Below are 22,109 nucleotides of genomic sequence, written 5' to 3'. Positions count from 1 at the left end.
CTATTCACATCTGGCTGAGCAGACCTCATTTCCACTTTCTCTGGATGTGCTCTGAGCCTGGGCTGCAGGCGATCCGGTCCCAGGGAGCCCTTGCCGACTCCAACCAGATTGCTAATATTTTAGAGAGAATAAACATCTTCTAAAGTCTTTTGTCGCCTACAGCCAAGACGTGCCCGGGAGCCTTCCGAGAGGATGTGAGAGGAAGGAAAGGCATCCACATGGAGGAGAGACCAGAGGAAGAGCCGAGCAGCTGCAGGAAGCATCAGGCTCAGGTCCCAGGGAAGGTGACATTCATTGCCAGGGGCTTACCCTGAGCTCAGCTGTAGCCCCACTTGGATGCTGCCCAGGGATGTTTGATGTAGCTCAGGGACCAGGTGAAAGGGCCCCGCCTCTGAGTTCAAGGACCAGCTCACAAGATTCCTGAAATTTAACCCTGGGCTCTGCAAGCTGGAGGGCTCCTTGGCATCCAAGTCATGAATGTGCTCCCCTTTAGAGGAGGAGGAGATTCAGCAGGAGCTCAGGGACGACCCTCCAGGCACCTGGCATTTGTATTCCAGTGTATCTGCAAGACTGATGCTGTAAAGAGAAAAAAGTGGGAAAAAACTGGTCAGACTGACACAAATTCTGTGGTACGGCAGAGAGAATGAATTTTGCCTGCATTTTCTCCCCTTTACAACAAACTCCCAATGTCCGGGGAAAACACTGGGGCTGTGATGCAATGCAACAGTCACAGGACAAGGAAGAGTCAGACACCTCCTTGGTTCTAAGAAATGGGCTGTCTTAGTCATTTTAGGCTGATAAAACAAAAATAACCATAGACAGGGAGCTTAAACAACAGACATTTATTTCTCGCAGTTCTGTAGGCTGGAAGTCCAAGATGCAGATGCCAGCAGATTCCATGTCGGGTGCGGCCTCCCTGCCTCCTGGGTCCCGGACAGCTGTTTTCTTGCAGTGTCCTCACATGAAGGAAGGGGTGAGGAGGCTCTTATAAGGGCACTAATCTCATTCATGGGGGCCCCACCCTCCTGACCTCATCACCCCCCAGAGGCCCCACCTCCTGACACCATCACATTGGGGGTTAGGGTTCAACATGTGAATTCTGGAGGGACTCAGACATTCAGTCCATAATGAGGCTGATGTGATATTCACGGTGGCACATTTCTCATGAGGCCTTTGGGGAAATGAATCCTTGGAGTAACATGGTGTGCTTGGCTTCATAATTTAAGATGAACAGTGACGACCTGGAGTGAAGTCCCTCCCAACCCCACAGCCTCCAGCCCACATCGGGGCTCAGAGGAACCCTCCCCTCCTGTGGCAGGAGGGACACAAAAGCCCATGAGACCCCAAGGCAATAGGATTCCAAACAGAAAAAGACAGGGAAGGGCCGGCATCCTTAAAGTCTTAAAAGTGCAGGGCCTGGGAGGAGAGAAGGGGCAAGTAGGCAAGTCAGAGGGCCCAGTGAGAGGGTGTGAGGCTGCAGACTCTGGGACCCGCCGCTCCAAGTGACACAGATGATTCAGTGCACGAGGGCCCGGCCTCAAGGCTACCTGCCCTTCCTCATGTCCCCAGCGAGACTTCATGAAACCTCGGGAATGCATTTGTAAGGACTGCAGGGCTCTGGGGGGAGCAAAGAACAGAGGCCGTCAGCACAGGTCGTGGCCTCTCCACGGTGACCTTGCGGGCATGGGCATCTGTTCACCTGCACCGTGGGTTCCCCGAGCATCCCATTCCCAGAGGGGCCCAGTGGCTCTGCATTACTGGACTAGAGCCACATTAGGTGTGTGTGACTTCAGCACAAGAGTCAGATCTGTTCATGCACACCTGGTCCACGCGTCCCCCTCTGCCTGGAACATCCTTCCTCACTTTATCCACCAAGAAACTCCTGCTCGTCCTGACGTATCCGCTCGGTGTCACCTCAGGCCACGTTCACCCCACACCCACGGGGGCTTGGATGCCCTCTTATAAGCACACACACAAACGTACAGGGCGTCTACTCCCGTACACCAGCTGGACATCTTCTGTCCTGGACGTCTTGGGTCCTAGAATTCCCTAAAACTTGGAGGTTGAGGTTGTATGTCTTTGTTAATGATCCACTTCTACCTTACTAATCCATCTTACAAACACTTTTTGAATGTCTGCAGCATGTGGTCCCAAGAGCTGGGACCATCAGGGACCCGCACAGGCAGAACCCCCTCTCAGCCCAGAGCTGACCTCCCTGTGCGTCCGCTGGGCCCCCCGGAGTGGGCGGGGCTTCTCAGGGGGCGTTCTGCACCGCAGTCCCCATGGGGATGCTTGTTCCAGACGAAGATGCCTTGCTCAGCCCAGATCGACTGAATCGGAGCCAACTCTGCGGATGGTTCCCAGGGCCCTGGAACGCTGGCCAGCCGTCCAGATGGACCGGACACAGGCTGAAAGCTGGGAGCTGCTCCTCTATGGGCTCAGAGGAAGGAAGGATACTAAGGAAAGATGCATTTTCATAAAATACCTTCTCCCAGAGGTGGGAGAGCATCACAGGAGTAACTGAAGACCGGAGGAGCAGACCGCTGTGTGTGGGGCTGTGGCAGGTGCCCGGGGGCAAGCAAGCCAGGAGAGCCACCGGCTTGAGTCCCAGAGTCTCGAGCCACATGAAACACTCGAGAGGAGCAATCACTGATTGCTCCCCCAAATCTGATGTACAGTTAGCTTGTTTTTTGGTTTCGAATGGGTAATATACATGCATAGTACAAATATTAAAGAGGCCCAGTGGAAATGACACTTTGTTCTTTAAGCCAATGATTTCTGGGGTTTCTGGTTACTAAGCAACCCACCCACCCTAACTAAAACTTCCCTTAACTGAAGCTCCTCTTTCCTCTGAGAGCATCCGCAAGATACACAGAGTGAACCAAGCCATTTCCAGGACGACGTGTACCGGATGCTACCGTCTGCTGAAAACTATGGCGAGTATTTGGGGGGAAACTGACCCACTGGGAGACGGGGCAGAGGGGGAACAAGGTGACCTGTCGCTGAGGACTGGCACTCATGCCAAACCCTGGGACTTTGAACTTTGTACCATGCAATCTGTAAAACACTCGAGCTGAAGCTAGAAAGTAATGATGTGTAGAGAAAGGACAGAGGCAGAACGGTGAACAGTGAGAATCAGCCTCCGCCAGTCCTTTGCCGCCTTAGAGATGCAGTACTGTGCGTGGTGCCCGCAGCCTCTCTCCACGCGGTGCACCCCAGGGTGGGCCTTCAACCTGGGCCTCAGCTGATGGAGAGGGAACCGACTCAGAGGAAGAAGCACCAGGCGGGGGACACCGTCTGTGCGGTGGGACAGACAGAGGAGCCGGCGGACAGGACAGTTCAAGTTCCCTACAGCGGCTGGACATAGGGTGTGGCGTGGGGCACCAGCCGGTGACCTTAAAGGGAAAAAAGTCAGGGGAAATACAGGGGCCAGTGAGCTTGATTCGTGGGTCCGGGAGGAGACGGCTGGTGCTGAGCTGACTCTGTCTTTAGAACATCAGGCATCAGCAGTCAAGATAATGAAGGAAATTTTCAAAGTTTCTGGAGGCAGGAATCTCAGATTCGATCCTGTGCCCTACAGAGCCAGGCAGGGAGACTGGGGGCAGGCGAACTGTCACATCTGCCCTCCACCTCAATCGGTTTTCCAGAGTGTTCACTGTCTACCCCTCCCAGCGGCGGTGACTGGCCACCCTCATCCTCCACGTGCTCCCTGCATGCACCCTGTCACTGTCTTTATCTTTTATCCCTCTTGATGGTGTACTGTTATCTCGGCTGGTTTTAACTGGCATTTCCCCGCTGGCGGATGGCATAGGACATCTTTCCTTGTGCTTATTTGCACTGGTCTATCATATCCTCTTTGGTGAAATATCAGCTCATGTCTTTTGCTTATCTCTTCACTGGATTTTTTAAATGGTTCTTTTGACAGTTCTTTGCATATTCTGGTTACAAGTCTTTTCATTTGTTGGATATGTGATTTGTAAATATTTTGGGGGGGTCGAGTTAACTCTTTTTCTCCATGATGAATTACCACCAGTGTGACATCCTATTCATTATACATTTCAGCAAACATTCACAGACTAAACAAAATTTCAGTTGATAAATGGACAGGAGTGATTGAAACTCTGTATGAATCGCACACGTACAACATGTGGCTGGCTGAAATTGTCTATCACGTAGCGTGTAGATACGAAAATCCTCATTCTGGCTGTTGAACTGCTCTCAGACAAGGCTTGGCTCCCCAGATTTTGGAGTAAACATGGGGCTTTCAGACAAGACACAGAGATTGCACTGGGACCAGAAATCCAAAGACTAAAGGGAAACTTGAATGAAAGGGCAGTGGTAAATTATGAGCATATACATAGAGTTCAAAGCGTGATGAACATGTATGCAACCAAGATCCAGATAAAGACACCCTCCCGGCCCCCAGCGAACCCTCCTGTCCTGCTCATTCCCTCCCCTGGGAGAGGACAGCATTCCAAAGTCTCTGGTCTGCACTGCCCTGTGCTTCTCTAAATATGACCTTATGCCACGCAGCTTAGTTTCATGGTCTTCACTTTTATACACTTAAAACCATGTATGTTAGTACTTAGATTGACTGTTCTTTGCTACTACAGCCAAACCTACTTATGAGTTATAAAATAATGCAGAAGTAATGCAGAGTGGGTGCAACCATCAATAATGAGCTAGTTGAAACTTCAATTCTCCTTTTCATCTGGTCAAGGCTTTCATTGCCTGTACCTCTGACAGGACCCATAGCGATCCTCCCTTGATGAAATCCTTTTATTCCCTGTCCTCCCTCTCGATCCTATTAAGAAGCAGGAAACATCAAAATGAGGAAAAAGCAAAGGATGCAGACAATTCATGGAGTGAGCTGTCCACTCTGACTTCTAAGGACTAGATTGTCTTATCTGCTCCATCTTTCCTTTGGAGGCGGGATCTCCCTTGGGGCAAGGGCCTCATGCAGTGCCAAAAAAATAGTGGTCCTTTTATTGTGTTTGTTTACGATGCTGTTAATAAAACTCTGTTCTGTCAGAGAGCCCTTCCTAAAGAACCACTTTCACTATGTGCCAGTTCTACAATTTTATTGTTGATGTCACTTCCACCTCAAGAACATAGAGTGACTGGGATGTTGAATTTCACAGGTCCACTGGGCTGGGCCATGGAGCCCAGGGCTTGGGCAAACAGCAATCTAGATGTTGTTGTGAAGCTATTGCTAGATGAGATTAACATTTAAATCAGTCGACTTTGAATAAAGCAGAGGACCTGCCATAATGTGGGTGGGCCGTGTCCAAGCAGTTGAAGACACTAAGAGAAAAGACTGAGGTCCCCAAGGAGGAAGGAATTCTCCTCCAGACTCAGCTGCAGCATCTGCTTTTCCTGGGTCTCTGCCTGCTGGTCTGCCCTGCGGAGTTCAGATGTGCCAACGCCCACGATCATGTCAGCCAATTCCTTCAAATCAATCAATCTCTCTCTCTCTCTCCCCCATATATATATGAGCATATGTATATGTTCCATTTCTCTGGAGAATCCCAATTAATACAGGCAGACCTCAGAGATAGGACAGGTTCAGTTCCAGACCACTGCGTTAAAGCAAATATCACAATAAAGCAAGTCACAAGAACTTTTTGGTTTCCCAGGTCATATAAAAGTTATGTTTACACTATACTGTATTCTACTATGTGTACAATAGCATTATGTATAAAAAACAATTTTTATACCTCAATATAAAAATACTTTATTGCTAAAAAATGCTAACCGTCATGTGAGCCTTCAGAGAGCCGGCATCTCTGTGCTGGGGGAGGGTCTGGCCTCGACGTTGAGGCTGCTGCCTGGTCAGACTCATGGTTGCTGAAGGCTGGGGCAGCCGCGGCAATTTTGTAAAGTAGGACAAGAGCGGAGTTTGCTACACAGATTGACCCTCCCTTTCTAGAACACTTAGGGGGCACTGTAGCGTTGTTACTGGGTCTGATTTCAATTTAGTCATGTCTCAGGGAACAGGGAGGCCCGGGAAGAGGGAGAGATGGGGGAACGGCTGGTCCGTGGAGCGACCAGAACACACACAGCATTGTTGATTATGTTCACCATCTTATATGGGCGCGGTGCACGGCGCCGCCCCAAAGCGATTACAATGGGAACATCAAGTATCACTGACCACGGATCACCATAACAAATACGATAATGAAAATGTTTGAAATAGCGCGAGAATTACCAAAATGTGACACAGAGATACAAAGTTAGCAAATGTGTTTGGAAAAATGGCCCCGATAGACTTGCTTGAGGCAAGGTTGCCACAAACCTCCAATTTGTAAAAATGCAGTATCTGCGAAGCACCATAAAGTAAGCACAATAAAACGAGGTCTGCCCGCACAGTGACTCTCTACTGTTTGCTACAAAAAAACAGAATTTTTTTCCTGAGATATAAGGCTCACCACAATTGGGTCTGACCTTGGACAAGGAACTTGATTTACCGCTAGCCTTGCATGAATTCTTCTATCTGGTCATGGAACCACGATCAGCTCATACTTTCATGAACCATTTTCCTGCTAATGGGAATGCCTCTCTTTTCTTATCTAAACACTAAAAATAGAGCTACAATATGATCCAGCAATCCCACTCCTGGGCATATATCCCAAAAAGACAAAATCTCTAATTCAAAAAGATACATGCACCCCAGTGTTCATAGCAGCACTATTCACAATAGCCAAGGCATGGAAGCAGCCTAAGTGTCCATCGACAGATGAGTGGATAAAGAAGATGTGGTACATATATACAATGGAATATTGCTCAGCCATAAAAAAGAATGAAATGATGCCATTTGCAGCAACATGGATGGACCTAGAGATTATCATACTAAGTGAAGTAAGTCAGACAAAGACAAATATCCCATGCTATCACTTATATGAGGAATCTAAAAAAAATGATACAAATGGTTTATTTACAAAACAGAATTAGACTCACAGACACAGAAAACAAACTCACAGTTACCAAAGGGGAACGTGTGGGGGGGATAAATTGGAGTCTGGGATTAACAGACACACACACACTACATATAAAATAGATACACACCAAGGACCTACTGTACAGCACAGGGAACTATATTCACTATCTTTTTTTTTTTTTTAAGATGTTGGGGGTAGGAGTTTATTAATTAATTAATTAATTTTTGCTGTGTTGGGTCTTCGTTTCTGTGCGAGGGCTTTCTCTAGTTGTGGCAAGTGGGGGCCACTCTTCATCGCGGTGAGCGGGCCTCTCACTGTCGCGGCCTCTCTTGTTGCGGAGCACAGGCTCCAGACACGCAGGCTCAGTAGTTGTGGCTCACGGGCCTAGTTGCTCCGCGGCATGTGGGATCCTCCCAGACCAGGGCTCAAACCCGTGTCCCCTGCATTGGCAGGCAGATTCTCAACCGCTGCGCCACCAGGGAAGCCCTCACTATCTTGTAATAACCTATAATGAAAAAGAATCTGAAAAAGAATATGTGTGTGTGTGTGTGTGTGTGTATATAAAACTGAATCACTTTGCTGTACACCTGAAACTAACACAACATTGTAAATCAACTCTATTTCAATAACAAATAAAGTTAAAAAAACATCCTCTGCACCCTTTAAAGTTAGTTCAAGTTCCATGCCCTCTGTGACTGTATCTAACTTAATCCACAACGGTACCTACCTTCCACTTCTCCCTTTTTTAAAAAAATAAATTTATTTATTTAATTTATTTATTTTTGGCTGTGTTGGGTCTTCGTTGCTGCACACGGGCTTTGTCTAGTTGTGGTGAGCCAGGGCTACTCTTTGTTGTGGTGCGCGGGCTTCTCACTGCGGTGGCTTCTCTTGTTGCAGACCACGGGCTCTAGGCATGCGGGCTTCAGTAGTTGTGGCTCACGGGCTCTAGAGCATAGGCTCAGTAGTTGTGGCTCACAGGCTTAGTTGCTCCACTGCATGCGGGATCTTCCTGGACCAGGGCTCGAACCCATGTCCCCTTCATTGACGGGTGGATTCTTAACCACTGCTCCACCAGGGAAGCCCCAGTCCTCCCTTTATAATCCAATAATCACTCCCAGAGAAACCTCATGTGTGCCTGGTAGGGACACGAAGACACAGTGTCTGTCATAGCCTCCCAGCATAGAAGAAAGCTTGTGCTATAACGAGGTGGGATGGAGTGACAGGGGGCAGGGGACAAAAAGATGAGCTGCTGGGGGGCAGGAGGGGTGTGAGGGGCTGGCCTTCGACCCAGGCCTGGAGAAGCAGGGGTCCAGCTGGGAACCAGAACAGCAGATGTGTTAGTCAGAGACATTCTGGGGAAATCCAGCTGGGTGTCAAGTTCGATGAGTGCCTAGACAACTCGGAAACACGCAAAGGACCTGATCTTCCACTTGGTCAGCCAAAGACACTTCTCCCAGGGACACGGACGCCTGAGGAGCTCAGACCAGGCTGACAGTGAGACCAGACAGGCCCACAAGAAGAACTGTTCCTTCGAGCAGGGATGTAGACAAGAAATGAGGGCCAGAAACTGAACCCTGGAGGGACATGTAAATTCTAGACGGATGCCCAACTGCAGATGCGATTGTATTTGTGACTGTCCGCAGCTGAACATCACTTGCACAGGCAGCTCTGAGCTGAAGGAACGTCATGCACTCCCGATGCCTGTGTGCTGAGCCCACGAGCAGGGGCCAGGTGTAGTGTGGACACTGCTGTCCCTGTCACAGCCAGCACCCAGCAGAGCAGTCACTGGTCCTGTGCAAGACTTAACAACCTGGGGAGCAGCTGCGCCCTGTCAGCCATCACGAGCTGGGACCCCTATTCTCCTTTCCTTTCCTCTCCCTACGAGAGACCAACTGACCTGTCATTTTATCCTCACAGTGTCTCAGTCAGTCTCTATTTTTAACCAGGTGCTTTTTATCCTGCCCCCGATTCTGTGGAAAGTTATTTAAAATCCTTTTTCCCCACTGACACTTGTGACCAGCAAGGTTGCCCTCTCATTTCCTTGTCTGAATCCTGTGCAGTGGGTGTCCTTGTCAAGGGATCCCGTGGGGTGGGGACAGCCCTGGTTAGGGACAGAGGCGATGACACTCTGGGACTACCCAGCATGCTGGACATGTGACATTCTCAGAGCAACCTGGTGGAGACACAAGTGTGTGTGTGTGTGTGTGTGTGTGCGTGTGCATGCAAGACACATATAGACACATATGCACTTTTGTGTGTCTATATGTGTGTCAGTGTCCATGCAGGCATGTGTGCATGCTTATGCACTTTTGTGTGTCTATGTGTGTGTGTGTGAGTGTGCATGTTTGTGTGTCTATATGTGTGTGTGTGTGCATGCAGGCATGTTTGCGTGTTTGCCCACTTTGTGTGTCTATATGTGTGTGCGCGTGTGTATGCGTGTGAGTGTGTAACTCTCTTATCTCTCGTTACCCTTGCATGGCTGAGCAGCCCAAGGCCAGCCTGACTGGTGCTTCCCTGTATAAAATCTCCTTTTCCTATGGCTGTCTGAGGGGCTGTGTCCTTGCTTGTCTGCTCTGCTGGCTCCTGGGGATATGCCTGAATTTTCAGACTATTTTCCTTTATTTTTTGAGCCCTTGGAGGTCCTTTCAATCTCAGAACGTGTTTGGGGGTTCCCAGGAGAGTGTGCCGAGAGCCTGTCACATTAGCGGTTTGGAGGGCTCCCTTTTGTCCACTCTGTTTCCTGGGAAGGATGCTCAGCGCCGAGGGGTGGGGGAGGGGGTGGGTGAGCCACTCTCTCTGCAGCTGGGCATTTGTCTCCATTTCTTTATTTAAATTTAAAATGTACTTAAAATTAAATTTTATTTAAATGACAGAATCACTGCTTTCCTCAGCAACCCCATCCCAACACCCTGGTTTCTAAGGAAACTTTGAAGACCCCAGCATCCCCCCCTTCTCCTTCCTGCCCACCCACTGCCCACAGTGTGGTCCCAAGAGCACCCCTCCACCCCACACTCCCCTCAACAGGTCGGGGTGGGGCACAGCTGGAGGGAAACCAAGAAGGAAGTTACCTCTGCTGCTACTTTTACAGAAGTATCTTTGGTGGCGACAATCTTCTTGTCCCTCTGACTGTGAAGGACCTAGTTTTGTGTCTGTCTGTAAATATATTAGCAAGCAAGTCAGACTTGGGTAGATCAATTCCTGCCGTTTGGGCAGCAGGATGCCTGCTGTGATTGCACCGAAGGGACTTTGGGCAAGGAGTGCAGCAGTTAGAGGAGGAGGCCCTGGGGTCAGCCTGCCCGCTGTGGCGCCCTGCAGAGGCTGGGGCCCCCTCCTGCCTCCATCCTGCTCCCTTCTCTGACTTGGTCTGGGGGCTGGGGAAGTGGGAGCATCCTTTCAGCTCCTGGCCTCAGAGTGCCTGCCTTTCCCCAAATCTTGGTGGGCTGAGGTTCCCAGGAAGCCTCCTTCCTGGAGGAGCCCCACAGAATGTGCTCCCTGGTTGCTGTGGTGAAGGCAGGGTGGGCTCTCTATCGCGACTACCCCAGGTTCCCTCCCAGTTGGGGAGAGAGAGGAGGTTTGCCTCCCTAGCCAGCTCACCTCCTGGCCCCGGGATGGAGGGGACAGCGTTTGTTCTCAGGACCAGTTAGGAAGTCCCAGGTGGGTTCTGCCCTCAGCTCCCCCACTGCCATCCCCCGACCCACCTCCTGGGGGCCAGGCGAGGCTTCTGTGACCGGGCAGTGGGGCAAGAGCAGAGGTGGCCAGACTTCGCTGTGTGACCCTGCCCTCCATCCCCTGCTCTGGGCAGTGTCAGGAACACAGCAGTCCCCAAGCCCTGGTCCTGTTGCCTTGAGGTGGAATAGTTTTGCTCTTCTGCGGGAGAGGATGGGCTTCTTGGGCCTGTGAGTTTTCAGCTATGACCAGAGCTTTCTCTGCAGACTCCAGCCTCCTGAAGATCCCCTGGCCTTTCCCTCTGCCATCAGTCAGGTCATTTCCACATGGGCATTTGCCTTCCCACTTTTGCAATCTTCCCCCACATCGTCTCCTTTTCTGCTCTCTTTTCCCTTGTAAATTTGTGGCTTCAGAAACTCTACTGCCCTCTCTTTGGAGGGATTTCTGTAGAGAGCAAGGAAGTCCCGACCACAGTCGCTGAGTGAACTTGGGCTGAGGATTGGGCTGCTCTTTTGTTGGTTTCTTTTTTTTCTCTTTGCTCTACTGGGTATGTATTTCTCTTATTTTGACCAAAATTGATAAACCTAAATATAAAACAAACCCATCATTAGCTATTGCCATTGTTCCAACAGCAGAGAGCAGACACTCGATTTTATACATTTGGGCATCTCTGATGGGGATGGATCCTAAACCATTTGTAAGACTGTGTTGTGTCATGACTTAATTGGAAACATTTTTTCCTTTCATAATGGTAGAAAAAATAACAGCATGCTTCCTATTGACTGTGTTTTCTATGTTCCAATATTTTATAGGTGGAAAATAAATTAGGAATGTAAAAAAGTACTGAAGAGTTATAAAATAACCTGACAAATTCTTAAAATGACAAAATAATTCTACAAATAAAGGACTAGAAACAGCCCCTGATGATCCCCATCACCAACACTAAATAATAAACAAAAAAATAAAATTTGAGGACATTCTTTTTTGGCTAAGTCTTTTTAGGCATACTTTCATGCTGACCAGCATTCCAAATGATGTTCTTCAAAAGCTCAAGCACTTACAAACTCTCCCTTAATTAAACATTAAGTGGATGTTTAAGAGATTGTAATATTAATTGCATTGTCTGATTAAAGCAGATTTATTTAGTATCCTTGAACCTCCTTCTAGATAACAGATTCAATCTGAATAGTCAAGATTCTCTCCTAGTAAATCAAGATGTGTTTCCATGGAAATAGTTTCCATGGATATATATATATATATATATATATATATATATATGGAGAGAGAGAGAGAGAGAGAGAGAGAGGTCTCCTGTGAAACTGAATGATGCACATCTTCTTATGTTGAACATCTCATAACCAGGAACCCATGTCAAGCAGCTTACCATCTGTTTTCTTCTAGGAGTTTTAGGGTTTCAGGTTTTATCTTCAAATCTTTAATCCATTTGGAATTAATTTTTGTGGAAGGTGTAAGATAGGGGGCCAAAGTCATTCTTTTTCATGTGGCTGTCCAGCTTTCCCAACACCATTTGTTGAAGAGACTGTCTTTTCCCCATTGTGTATTTTTAGATCCTTTGTCATAAATTAATTGACCATATATGCATAGGTTTATTTCTGGGCTCTTTATTCTGTTCCATTAAACTACGTGTCTGTTTTTATGCAATACCATACTGTTTTAATTACTATAGGTTTGTAATATAATTTGGAATCAAGAAGTATGATGCCTCCAGCTTCATTCTTCTTTCTCAATATTGCTTTGGCTATTTGGGGTCTTTTATGGGTCTGTGCAGATTTTAGAATTGTTCTATTTCTGTGAAAAATACCATTGGAATTTGGATAGGGATTGCATTGAATCTGTACATTGCTTTGGATATTATGGATTTTTTAATAATATGAATTCTTCCAATCAATAAACATAAAATATCTTTCCACTTATTTGTGTTTTCTTCAATTTCTTTCATTAATGTCTTGTTTTCAACATATAGATCTTTCACCTCCTTGGTTAAGTCTATGTCTAAGTATTTTATTATTTTTGATACAATTGTAATGAGAATGTTTTCTTAATTCTCTTTGTGATAGTTTGGTATTAGTGTAAACAAAGGCAACAGGTTTTTGCATATTGATTTTGCATTCTGCAACTTTACTGAATCATTGATTAGTTCCAATAGCTTTTGATGGAATCTTTAGGGTTTTCTATATATAATATTATGTCATCCACAAATACTGGCAATTTACTTCTTCCTTTCCAATATGGATGACTTTTATTTCTTTTTCTTGCCTAATTGCTGTGGCTAAGACTTCCAGTACTGTGTTGAATAAAATTGGTGAGAGTAGACATCTTTGTCTTGTTCCTGATCTTAGAGGAAAAGCTTTTGGCTTTTCATCATTGAGTATGATATTAGCTGTGGGCTTGTCATATATGACCTTTATTATGTTGAGGTATGTTCCCTCTATACCTACTTTGTTGAGAGTTTTTATCATAAATGGGTGTTGAATTTTGTCAAAGCATTTTCTGCATCTATTGAGATGATCATATAATTTTTATCTTTCATTTTGTTAAAATGGTGTATCATGTTGATTGATTTAGGGATGTTGAACCATTTTTGCATCCCTGGAATAAATCCCACTTGATCATGATGTATGATCCTTTTAATGTATGGTTGAATTAGGTTTGCTAACATTTCGTTTTGGATTTTTGCATCTATGTTCATCAGGGATATTGGCCTGTAATTTCCTTTCCTGGTGGCGTCCTTGCCTCGTTTCATATGAAGGTGATGCTTGCCTGGTAAAATGAGTTTGGAAGTGTTCCCTCCTATTCTAATTTTTGGAAGAGTTTGATGAGGATTGGTATTAATTCTTCTCTGAACATTTGGTAGAATTCACCAATGAAGCCAGCTGGTCCTGGACTTTTGTTTGCTGGGAAGTTTTTATTTACTGATTAAATTCCCTTGCTAGTAAGATTTTCTGTTTCTTCATGATTCAGCTTTTGTAGGTTGTATGTTTCTAGGAATTTATCCATTTCTTCTAGGTTGTCCAATTTGGCATATAATTGGTCATAGTGATCTCTTATGACACTTCGTATTTCCGTGGTATCAGCTGTAACTTCTCTTTTATTTCTGATTTTATTTATTTGACTGCTCTCTCTTTCCTCTTGGTGGGTCTAGCTAAAGGTTTGTCAATTTAGTTTATCTTTTCAGAGAACCAGCTCTTAGTTTCATCGACCTTTTCTATTGTCTTTTTAGACTCTATTTCATTGGTTTCTACTCTTTGTTATTTCCTTCCTTCTACTAACTTTGGGTGGCTGCATTTTAATATTCAGCTTAGAGTAGGAGAGAGGAGGGTTTTAATGGAATACCATCCTGGCATGTGCACTAGGCTGAGCAAGGGTGAGGGGTTTCTGAAGGTAATTGAAAGTTTTCTTAATTGGAGTATCTTCGTACACTGCTTTCTGTTGGTATAGCTCACATCTGTGTGGTCCACAGGCCATGGAGTGCTCCTGGCAAGTCATATTTCCGTTGCCATTTAAAAACTTTTTCCTTCCCCCTAAAGGCAGGTCTCACAAAAAGAAAAGATGCCTCCATTGTGGTTAATAAGGAGGGAGACTCCAAAGGTAGTTTAGGTCATCTGAGTTGGGAGGAGTTTGGCTGCTATACATTTGACTAGCTCTGCATCTCTGCACTCTCACACGCCTGCCATCATTAGTCTTGGTAGTGATGGGCTCTTTAAATTATTATTACTTTAGCTCTGTAGCTGTTATATTCTATACATTTCATATACTAATAAATATGATTTCATGAATGAAAAGGCAAAAATCGCTTCTGGATGTTCTGGATACAAACAGGTTTCAAGGAGCCTGTGCTGGCTCTTGGCATCTGTGCCATGTTTGACCTGATGGAAGGTTGGTTCCTTAGACTGGGTTTGTCTCTGGCAGCAGAAATACATCCTTTCAGAATGATGCAGTCGTGTCCTGTCAACTTTAGAGGGAACACGCTCACCGTAAAAGTAGCAATTTTGTATTTGGCTTTCCGAAACAGAACTTTCTTTGAAAACGTTAAACCTTACCTTGGAAAACACTGCAGTGGGATTGAAGCATCACCAGTGAATAAAAACAAATGCAAAGTGCTTTTTTTACTTGTTTGGTGGTGGATCTGAAGCAATATGCCAAGCAGCGCCAGGCAGTGATGGCGTCTCTGTGGCTCGAAGGTGTGGACGGTGTGGAGAAGGATCCAGCACTGCGGGGTCAAAGCTGGGCTAGGGTCCTTCTCCCACCACTACTCCTGTAAACCTGGGCTGGCCCTGTAATCACCTGGGCCTTATTTTTATCATCTGTAATATATGGGCTTTGCTGACTTTCCATCGAGTTAATTAGATGACTTGTATCAAACACCCAGCACATTCCAATCTATTAAAAGTTTCCATAAAGTGCCTGAAAAGTGTTGTCATAATACATATCATAAGGCATCGTGAGACAGCAGAAGAAATTTGTCCACGTGATTTTATTGAGAACAGAGTCAGATTCAAGTTATCTGTTACTTAAATGTCTACAAATAGGGACAAGAGGCTTGGGTCAGGCTAAGGGTCCACCCAGTCTGTGCCTTGACAGAACCTAACCCGCTGATTTCGTCTCACGGTCACGGTGAAGGCCAGCTCCCTGAGCACTGTCTAACTGTGTCAGACCACAGTCAGCTCTGTCTGTCGGTGACCCCTTCCTTGGCACTCGGGTTTCTGGAGTTGGGGGCTTGGGCTAACAGCCCAGGACTGATGTGAGGGTCATGGGTTGAAGAGAGCAAACTTAAGGGAAGACACAGCTCATCCAGGTGAAGAGGCAAAGAAGAGGCCAGAGAGTTCAGAGACCACTGGAAACTGCCAATTCTCTTGTACAGAGGTAAACTCTGGGGGTAATTCTGAGAGTGGACAGGATACATAAGGACACAGAGGGGACAATTACCCAGAAGTTACCCAGGGGAAAGAGAGTGAACCTCAAAGACTCTTCTTGCCAGAGTTAAGCAGAAACTGGGAGAACATATTAATAAGTGATTGACGGTGATTGGTGGGTGGGGTGACATCCAGGGCACACACACTGGCCAGGGCTCGCTCATGCCCACTCAGCTGACCCTCTGGATGAATGACTCCCAGGTAAGTTCTGTGAGACACCGAACCAGCAGGGACATTTGGTTAAAGATCTTATGCTTTGCCTATTGAGGTGGGAAAATGAGCTGACAAAAATTTTCTGGCCAAACACGACTTAGCCAGAAATAATAATTAAATTATGTCATGCCTACAGCAAGAAAAAAAATCCTTTTGCAATTTTAGCATAGTAAAATAAATAAAAAAGTAAGCCAGTATGCCTTATACAGCATTTTGCTAATGGCCTAAGAGGGAAAGTCAGTTCAGAAATGTGAGGATGGCTGGAGTAGTGGGTCATTAGTTTCTCTTTATCATAAGGTTCATCAGTGACAAAAATTTAAATTCTGAATCCATAATCCACAGTTTAGAATGGGCCCTTATCTTCACATTTCCAAGAGAAGGGAACTTCTTCAACAGGCTTGTCTGTCCTGTAGGGACTGTTTGGAAAACACTGAGCTGATTATTTCCTGTCTTAATTTTGAACTAAGTGAATGTATTCTTTCTAACACTGCACCCATCTGGTATCCATGCCAGCAATAACTTTCTTGGAGACGTAAGAATGACAGACAGACATAACTATTTCCCAGTGTTTTTAATAAATGTATTATTTTTCTCCATAAAAAGGGAAACTGCTTGTCTCCCAACTCTACTTCCAGCTTCTCTCAGAAACTAGCACTTGGCATTCAGGACCCTGTGAGAACCTCCGGCCTGAACCGACAGTCTTTGGACAATACATTTTGTTTATCTTTCTGGACTCCCTGAGGTTTTGTGGTTAATACGTGAGAGATGTGTTGAGCTTCTTGAATAAAAAGCTAGAGAGCCACGGGAGTTTCTTTTGCCCCCTCCCCTGCTTCTCCCTACCTCAAAGGAGGTGCAGTAGAAAAGCCAGAATTGCAAGTTTTGGCATCTGGGGTCTGGTCCTGCCTTTGTTGCTCGTGTGCTCTGGCTAAGACATTTGCCCTCTTTTGTTTTGTTCTTCATCTTGAAGTTGTGAGGGTGAATGAATGAACATGCTTTCAATCTTTTGACTTCTATAGAAAAGTGCACAATAGCAAATAAGTATTTCAGCTATCGGCTTGTAGTTCTCTCAATAAAGTAGAAAGTAAAAACAAAATTTTTAGCAGCGAATGCTTTTAAAGGTTTCATATGCAAATTTTCCTCTTTGGATGATCTTAGAATTAGCAGTATGCGGTATTTACTTTGTATTTTTACCTCGATTTTTTATTAACGTTTCCCACCAGGATTCCTTAGTTCCTTCGCCATCTACAGCCGCTCTGCTCACCTGTTTCTCAGACCCAAGAGCAGTCCCGGTTTTATCATAATTTCCTTCTGAGCCCTCAAGCCAGGAGGAATGTGTTTAAGTATTTAATAGATTTTCTGGGCTCTGGAATTTGAAGGAGAATTCACAGAGCAGCCCTCTTTCAAGAGGAGATACTTTTCTTCCCCATCCTTCCATGGCTCTATGTGTGTCGTCTTCCTCCTGAAAATACCAAGATCTCTACTTCTCTTCCCCGTGTGGGACCCAGTGGTTGGAACAGCGCCGCCTTTGTCTCAACAGCCAGGCCCCAAATCTGCTGACACAGCCCTGCCCACCCCCCAACTCATTGCCAAAGCTTCGGATTAAACATGGGGTTAAAAAATCCGATTTGGATTTTCTGTTTTGTTCTTTTTCTCAGTGCCCCTGACAAGTCAATCGAAGCATTGTTCTTGAAAATCTTCACTCCTTTGGTTTTCTGTGTGAGCTAGAATTAGGGCTTTTTCCTGTAAAGCTGTAAGCCAAGGAGAAACTATTTCAGCAATGTTGTCTGCAATGGATACTGTCCAGAGTGCAAAATTCTCTTGGTTTCCCACCAGTCTCCACCGACGAGTCTGCAACCTCTACACCCCCTGTGCTTGCTTCATAAACACCTGAAATGCTTTAAAAGCAGCCACACTTGCCCCAGGTCACTGCTACGTGCAAGTCAGACCCAAGATCTCTAGGTCCCCTAAAAGCCCCCGAGAGGATTCACTTGCAAAAAAATGCTGTAGGTGCGCCACACTCCTTGAATCTTCTGGACGGTGTTGCGTGTTGTGCTGACAGCTGCCCTTACTGGAGAGCCAGCTAATCAATCAGCAAATTTGAGAGGCGACATTCTGGGCTGGACGAGGTAGCATTAGAGCCCAGAGTTCCAGGAGACCCAAGGATGGCTGGGGACTGACCTAGGCTTCGAGTTAACTCTGTGGGATGAACCGGCCACTAGAGCCGTTCTTGCGCGGACCGGGTCAGGGCCCTGGGATGGGAGGAGGGCGATGCGCATCTTGTGGTCGTGCTGGGAGCTCTCCCAGGGTGCGCGCGCGTTGGCGTGGGCACGCGTGTGCGTGTCCGCGTGTGTGCATTTGTGTGCGTGTGTGCACGCGTGTGCGTGTGTGTGCGCGCGTTTGCGCGCGTGCAGGGAAGGAGTCAGGCGCACGCACCACCCACGGGATACAGCACAGCCCTGGGGGCCCCTCTCCATCTCCTGCTGCCGCAGACCCGCGCTGGGGCGGCCCCTCGGCAGAGCCAGCGTCCGAGCCCAGCGAGCGGGGCGCGGCGGCGGCGGGCGCGGGGGGTGGGGCCGGGGGGCGGGAGGGAGGGAGGAGGGCGGGCGGGCGGGAGGAGGATCCGGGAAGCTCGGTAGTTATTTGACAGGAGCCAGGGAAGCCGCAGAGGACGCGGAGGACCGCCGGGTGCCGGGAGGGCAGCTGGTTGAGTGCGGGCCGCCCGGAGCGCTGGGGAAGAGGACCCCGAGCAGCCCCTCCGCCGGCTCCCCGGCCGCCGTGCCAGCGCGCAGGGCGCGGCCGCTGCTCCAAGCGCCGCCCTCGCCCTCCGGGGCCGAGAGCCCCGCCGGCCCTGCGCCCGGTCACCATGCTGCTCCCCCGGCTCTGCTGGCTGCCGCTGCTCGCGGGGCTGCTCCCGCAGGCGCCCGCGCAGAAGTTCTCGGCGCTCACGGTGAGTCCCGGCCCTCGGGGACCTGGCGGTAGCGCCGTGCCGTCTCCTGCCCGGGTCCAGCGGGGTCCCCGCGGTCCCCCGCCGGCCGAAGCGCCCAGGCACGGGGAGCAGGTGACCCTCGGGGAGGTGGCGCCTCCTTCCGCCCGCGCGGGCGAAACAGGTGGGGCCTGGGCGGGTCGGCGGCGTGCGCGCGCGGGGCTGTTGGGGTGCCCCCGGCACGGGTGACGGGCCGGGGGTGCGATCGGGGGTCCCGTGCCGCCCCAGCCACGGGGGGTGGGCAGGGCCGCGCGCGGAAACCAGGTCTCGGGACGAGGGCGCCGCCCGGCGGATTGTCCGAGGGCGGCCCCGGCGGGGCCTCGGCGCCCACTCGGCCCGGTGTGTCCCGGGCTCGGCTCTCGGCGGGCGGCGGCGCGGACCGCGTGGCTCTTGCCTGGCGAGGGGGCCCTGCTCATGGGCCCCGCAAGTTTCGCCTGACCCTCCCGGAGACCCTCCCTACGTGAACTTGGAGGAAGCAGATGACACGACAAGTGAACATTGTCTTCCTTCCTGCTTAGAGCAGGCAGAAATTGGGGGCCCCCGGGGGCTCCGTGTCCTGCGATCCCCGGCCCCGGGGCCCCCGCGCCGGGTGTACCGAGCGCCAGGGTCACCGCGCCGACCGTGGCGGCTTTTGCTTTCTTAGCTGCGACTTCTCGTCGGGGCCCGGCCGCCCGGAGCGCAGTGCCAAGCGCGGAGCTCCGCGCAGGGGCCGAGCCAAGCCGCCGGCCGCCGGCTGGTCCCTGGTGTCCCAGCCCCCGGCTTGGGCAGACCTCGTGGGCTTGCAGTGTTTGCAAACCCATAATTAATGCAATCTGCAGAAACGAAAACATTCCACTTAAATGTGTTTTTGAACAAGTGCTTGAGAAAACACGAAGGGAGAGAGAACACCTCTGGTGGGGAGATGCTTTTAAGTGGCTGGGGACTCGTCCTGAAGGCGTTTATTGTATCGAAAATACCGATGGGTGAGACGGGCTGCAGTCGGGTTCTGCTTTTCAGCAAAGCTCAAGCAGTCCCCGAGCCTCTTTTTTTTTTTTTTTTTTTTTTTCTCCTTTCGAGCAGTACCAGGAGGGAGTTAGTGAGTTCACGGTTCATACCTAAAATTCTTCTGGGGTCCCTGCCTTGTGTCTCACAAATGACTTGTAGATTAGAAACTGCTAACTGGAGCTTGAAGGAGGTTTTCACACGCTCAGCTTTCCCTGTAGAGCCTTTATCTCCGCAGAGGGGCGGTGGAACAAGACTTGCTCTATGTATCCGTGTGTCTATCCATCTATACACACATAGGCTCTTAGACGCCCTCCCCCGCCATAGCGCATCAAAGGCCGCAGAGAAACTGAGACCAAGTCTCAAAATGAGACCCCACGTTTCTTCCAGAGATGAAGCAGCAGGTTGTCTATGGTGGCCACAGATGTCCTGAAAGTGCCCAGAATAAACGTCATCTGGCTGCCCCCCTCAGGGAACCCCCTGGGTTGGAAAAGCAGAATAGGGCGTTAGTTATTGGAATAACTGAAATCTCTACAGGTTTTCTTCTCTTTTCTCCCCTCCACTCTTCTTAGTTAAGCATTTACTTTAAGCCCCTCGTCCTTTGCCTTCCCAAGGCTGCTCTCAGGAGTTCCCGGGTGGCAGTGATGCCAGCTACAGGTGGGCTTCTTGTGCGGAAATGGTACCTATGTGGCCCCCTTTGACTGTACTTCCTGAGGAAACTTTTTGCCTTAAAACTGCTTTTGCAAATAAAGCGCTGTGCTGCTTTTGCGCCCAGGAGAAAAGCTTAAAGCCACAACATATTTGGCAAACTCTCCCCCCTCCGCCACCATCTAAGACATGAAGAAGTTTTGCTGATGGGCCGTGAGGGAATGTCGGAGGTGCTGGATTTTCTGTGGTGCTCATATCTTTTCAGATCATTTCCCAGTATTTGGGGATCTCTTGTTTCCAGAGCAATGGCTTTCTCTCTGCAAGATTTACATCTGATCTTTAATAAATCAGAGAGACAGCGCCCGTCCCTGGGAGACTGGGAGTGATCACTAGGAGTCTTCTGGATGTGTGACCCGAGGCGAGTTACTTAGCTTTCTTAATTTTCAGTGTTCTTCTCTGTAAAGTGGGGATAAAGCAATACCCTCTGTTTAGCACGTTGCTGGGATTAAAGATAAGGCTTTTAGTGTACGTACCCGGCATGTGTCTGTTCTGTAATTCACCTTATTTCTGATGGCAGCCATGCTGTTGGTCCCGATGCCATAGTTTTCACCGGTGGCTGTGTCATTCAGGTGTGGGGACACTGGCCTCACGGTGGTTCTGTCTGTCAGGGATGTGTGTGTAGAGCACAGGGCTTTGCTCTGGGTGAGTATGAGCTTTACTGAGGTGGATGGTGTCTGCGTGGACGGGCAGGTGAGAAAACTGGCCTGTCTGCCCCCTTCTGTTCCACCCTTTCTTCTCACGTAGAGACAGGAAGATGCACTGCCCCTGGGGGGTTAGAAGCTTGGTGCTGGCTTCCCTGGATGACGCCTTTGTCTTCCTCTCCCTATAGTGAAAGGTCTTAGTTTGGGGGACAGTGTTGCCAGAATGTGTCAGTGGGTTTGATCACCTCTGCTACTTGCTGTTTAAGACTAAGAGAATCTGCTTTGCTTGATAATTGTGGGTTTTTTTCCCACCAAAGTTATTCTTCAGAAATGGCACCTTTGTGTGTTTTCCTAGGACTTTCTGAGGGTTTGCATAATCGCCTGGTCATCCATGAGCCCCATGTTGTTTTCAACCAGCAGATGGTGGTGTGAAGTGTATCAACACTTCCCGAATCTTGGGTCCCCCTCTATTTCTTTCTTCTTCTTCTGAGGCCGGATCATGTCCATTTTTCATGAGAATGGTTGACTTTTTAAAAAATTTCTGCTCATGGCTGAGACTAGGGAGTAACTGCCAGTATAAGTCGTCTGGTTACACAGCATTATATTCCTCAGAGGTGATCACAGTCTTACTCTGTCATGGATGCAGTTGTACGGATTTGGACAGACAGCCAGGAAACCCGGACCTGGGTGTTTCCTTCCGGGGTATGAGGCACAATACGCCCCGTGACCCCTTCCCCAGAGTGTTTGTGGGGGGGGGGCAAGTGGATTGATTTTAGAGCTGCCCACACTGAGAACGCAGAGGCCAACGGCCCCCCTTCTCATGTGGCTTCTGGCCACCCTGTCCACTACCTGAGCTTTCTTTGCTCCAAGGGCACTTTGTGTGTGTTTTCTCGTTGATCTCCCAGCAGCCTAACCAGCAAGGCTCTGCCGTATCCATATTCCAGAGGCCCTGTTGGAGCCCCGGACACTGCCCTGATCCAGATGCTTAGAAATTCAACCCGAGGCTGTTTTTCTTCCCTAGGCAGGGCGGAGGGCTTCCCTGCAC

General features: G+C 48.6%; 1 protein-coding gene across 1 annotated transcript in view; it reads left to right on the top strand.

The window, feature by feature from the left end:
- Positions 1 to 18,447: 18,447 nt before the first annotated feature.
- SMOC2 (SPARC related modular calcium binding 2) overlaps positions 18,448 to 22,109 on the top strand; it is a 156,111-nt gene continuing 152,449 nt past the window's right edge. Inside the window, exon 1 of the mRNA XM_082633201.1 lies at positions 18,448 to 18,698. Within this exon, the coding sequence (XP_082489327.1) occupies positions 18,615 to 18,698 (84 nt within the window). The 5' untranslated portion in view covers positions 18,448 to 18,614. The remainder of the gene's footprint in view (positions 18,699 to 22,109) is intronic.

The sequence above is a fragment of the Mesoplodon mirus genome (assembly GCF_964341445.2).
Source record: "Mesoplodon mirus genome assembly, chromosome: 10".
NCBI lineage: Eukaryota > Metazoa > Chordata > Mammalia > Artiodactyla > Ziphiidae > Mesoplodon > Mesoplodon mirus.
Note: the sequence above shows the minus strand (reverse complement) of the source record. Positions and strands in the feature narration are given on the sequence as shown.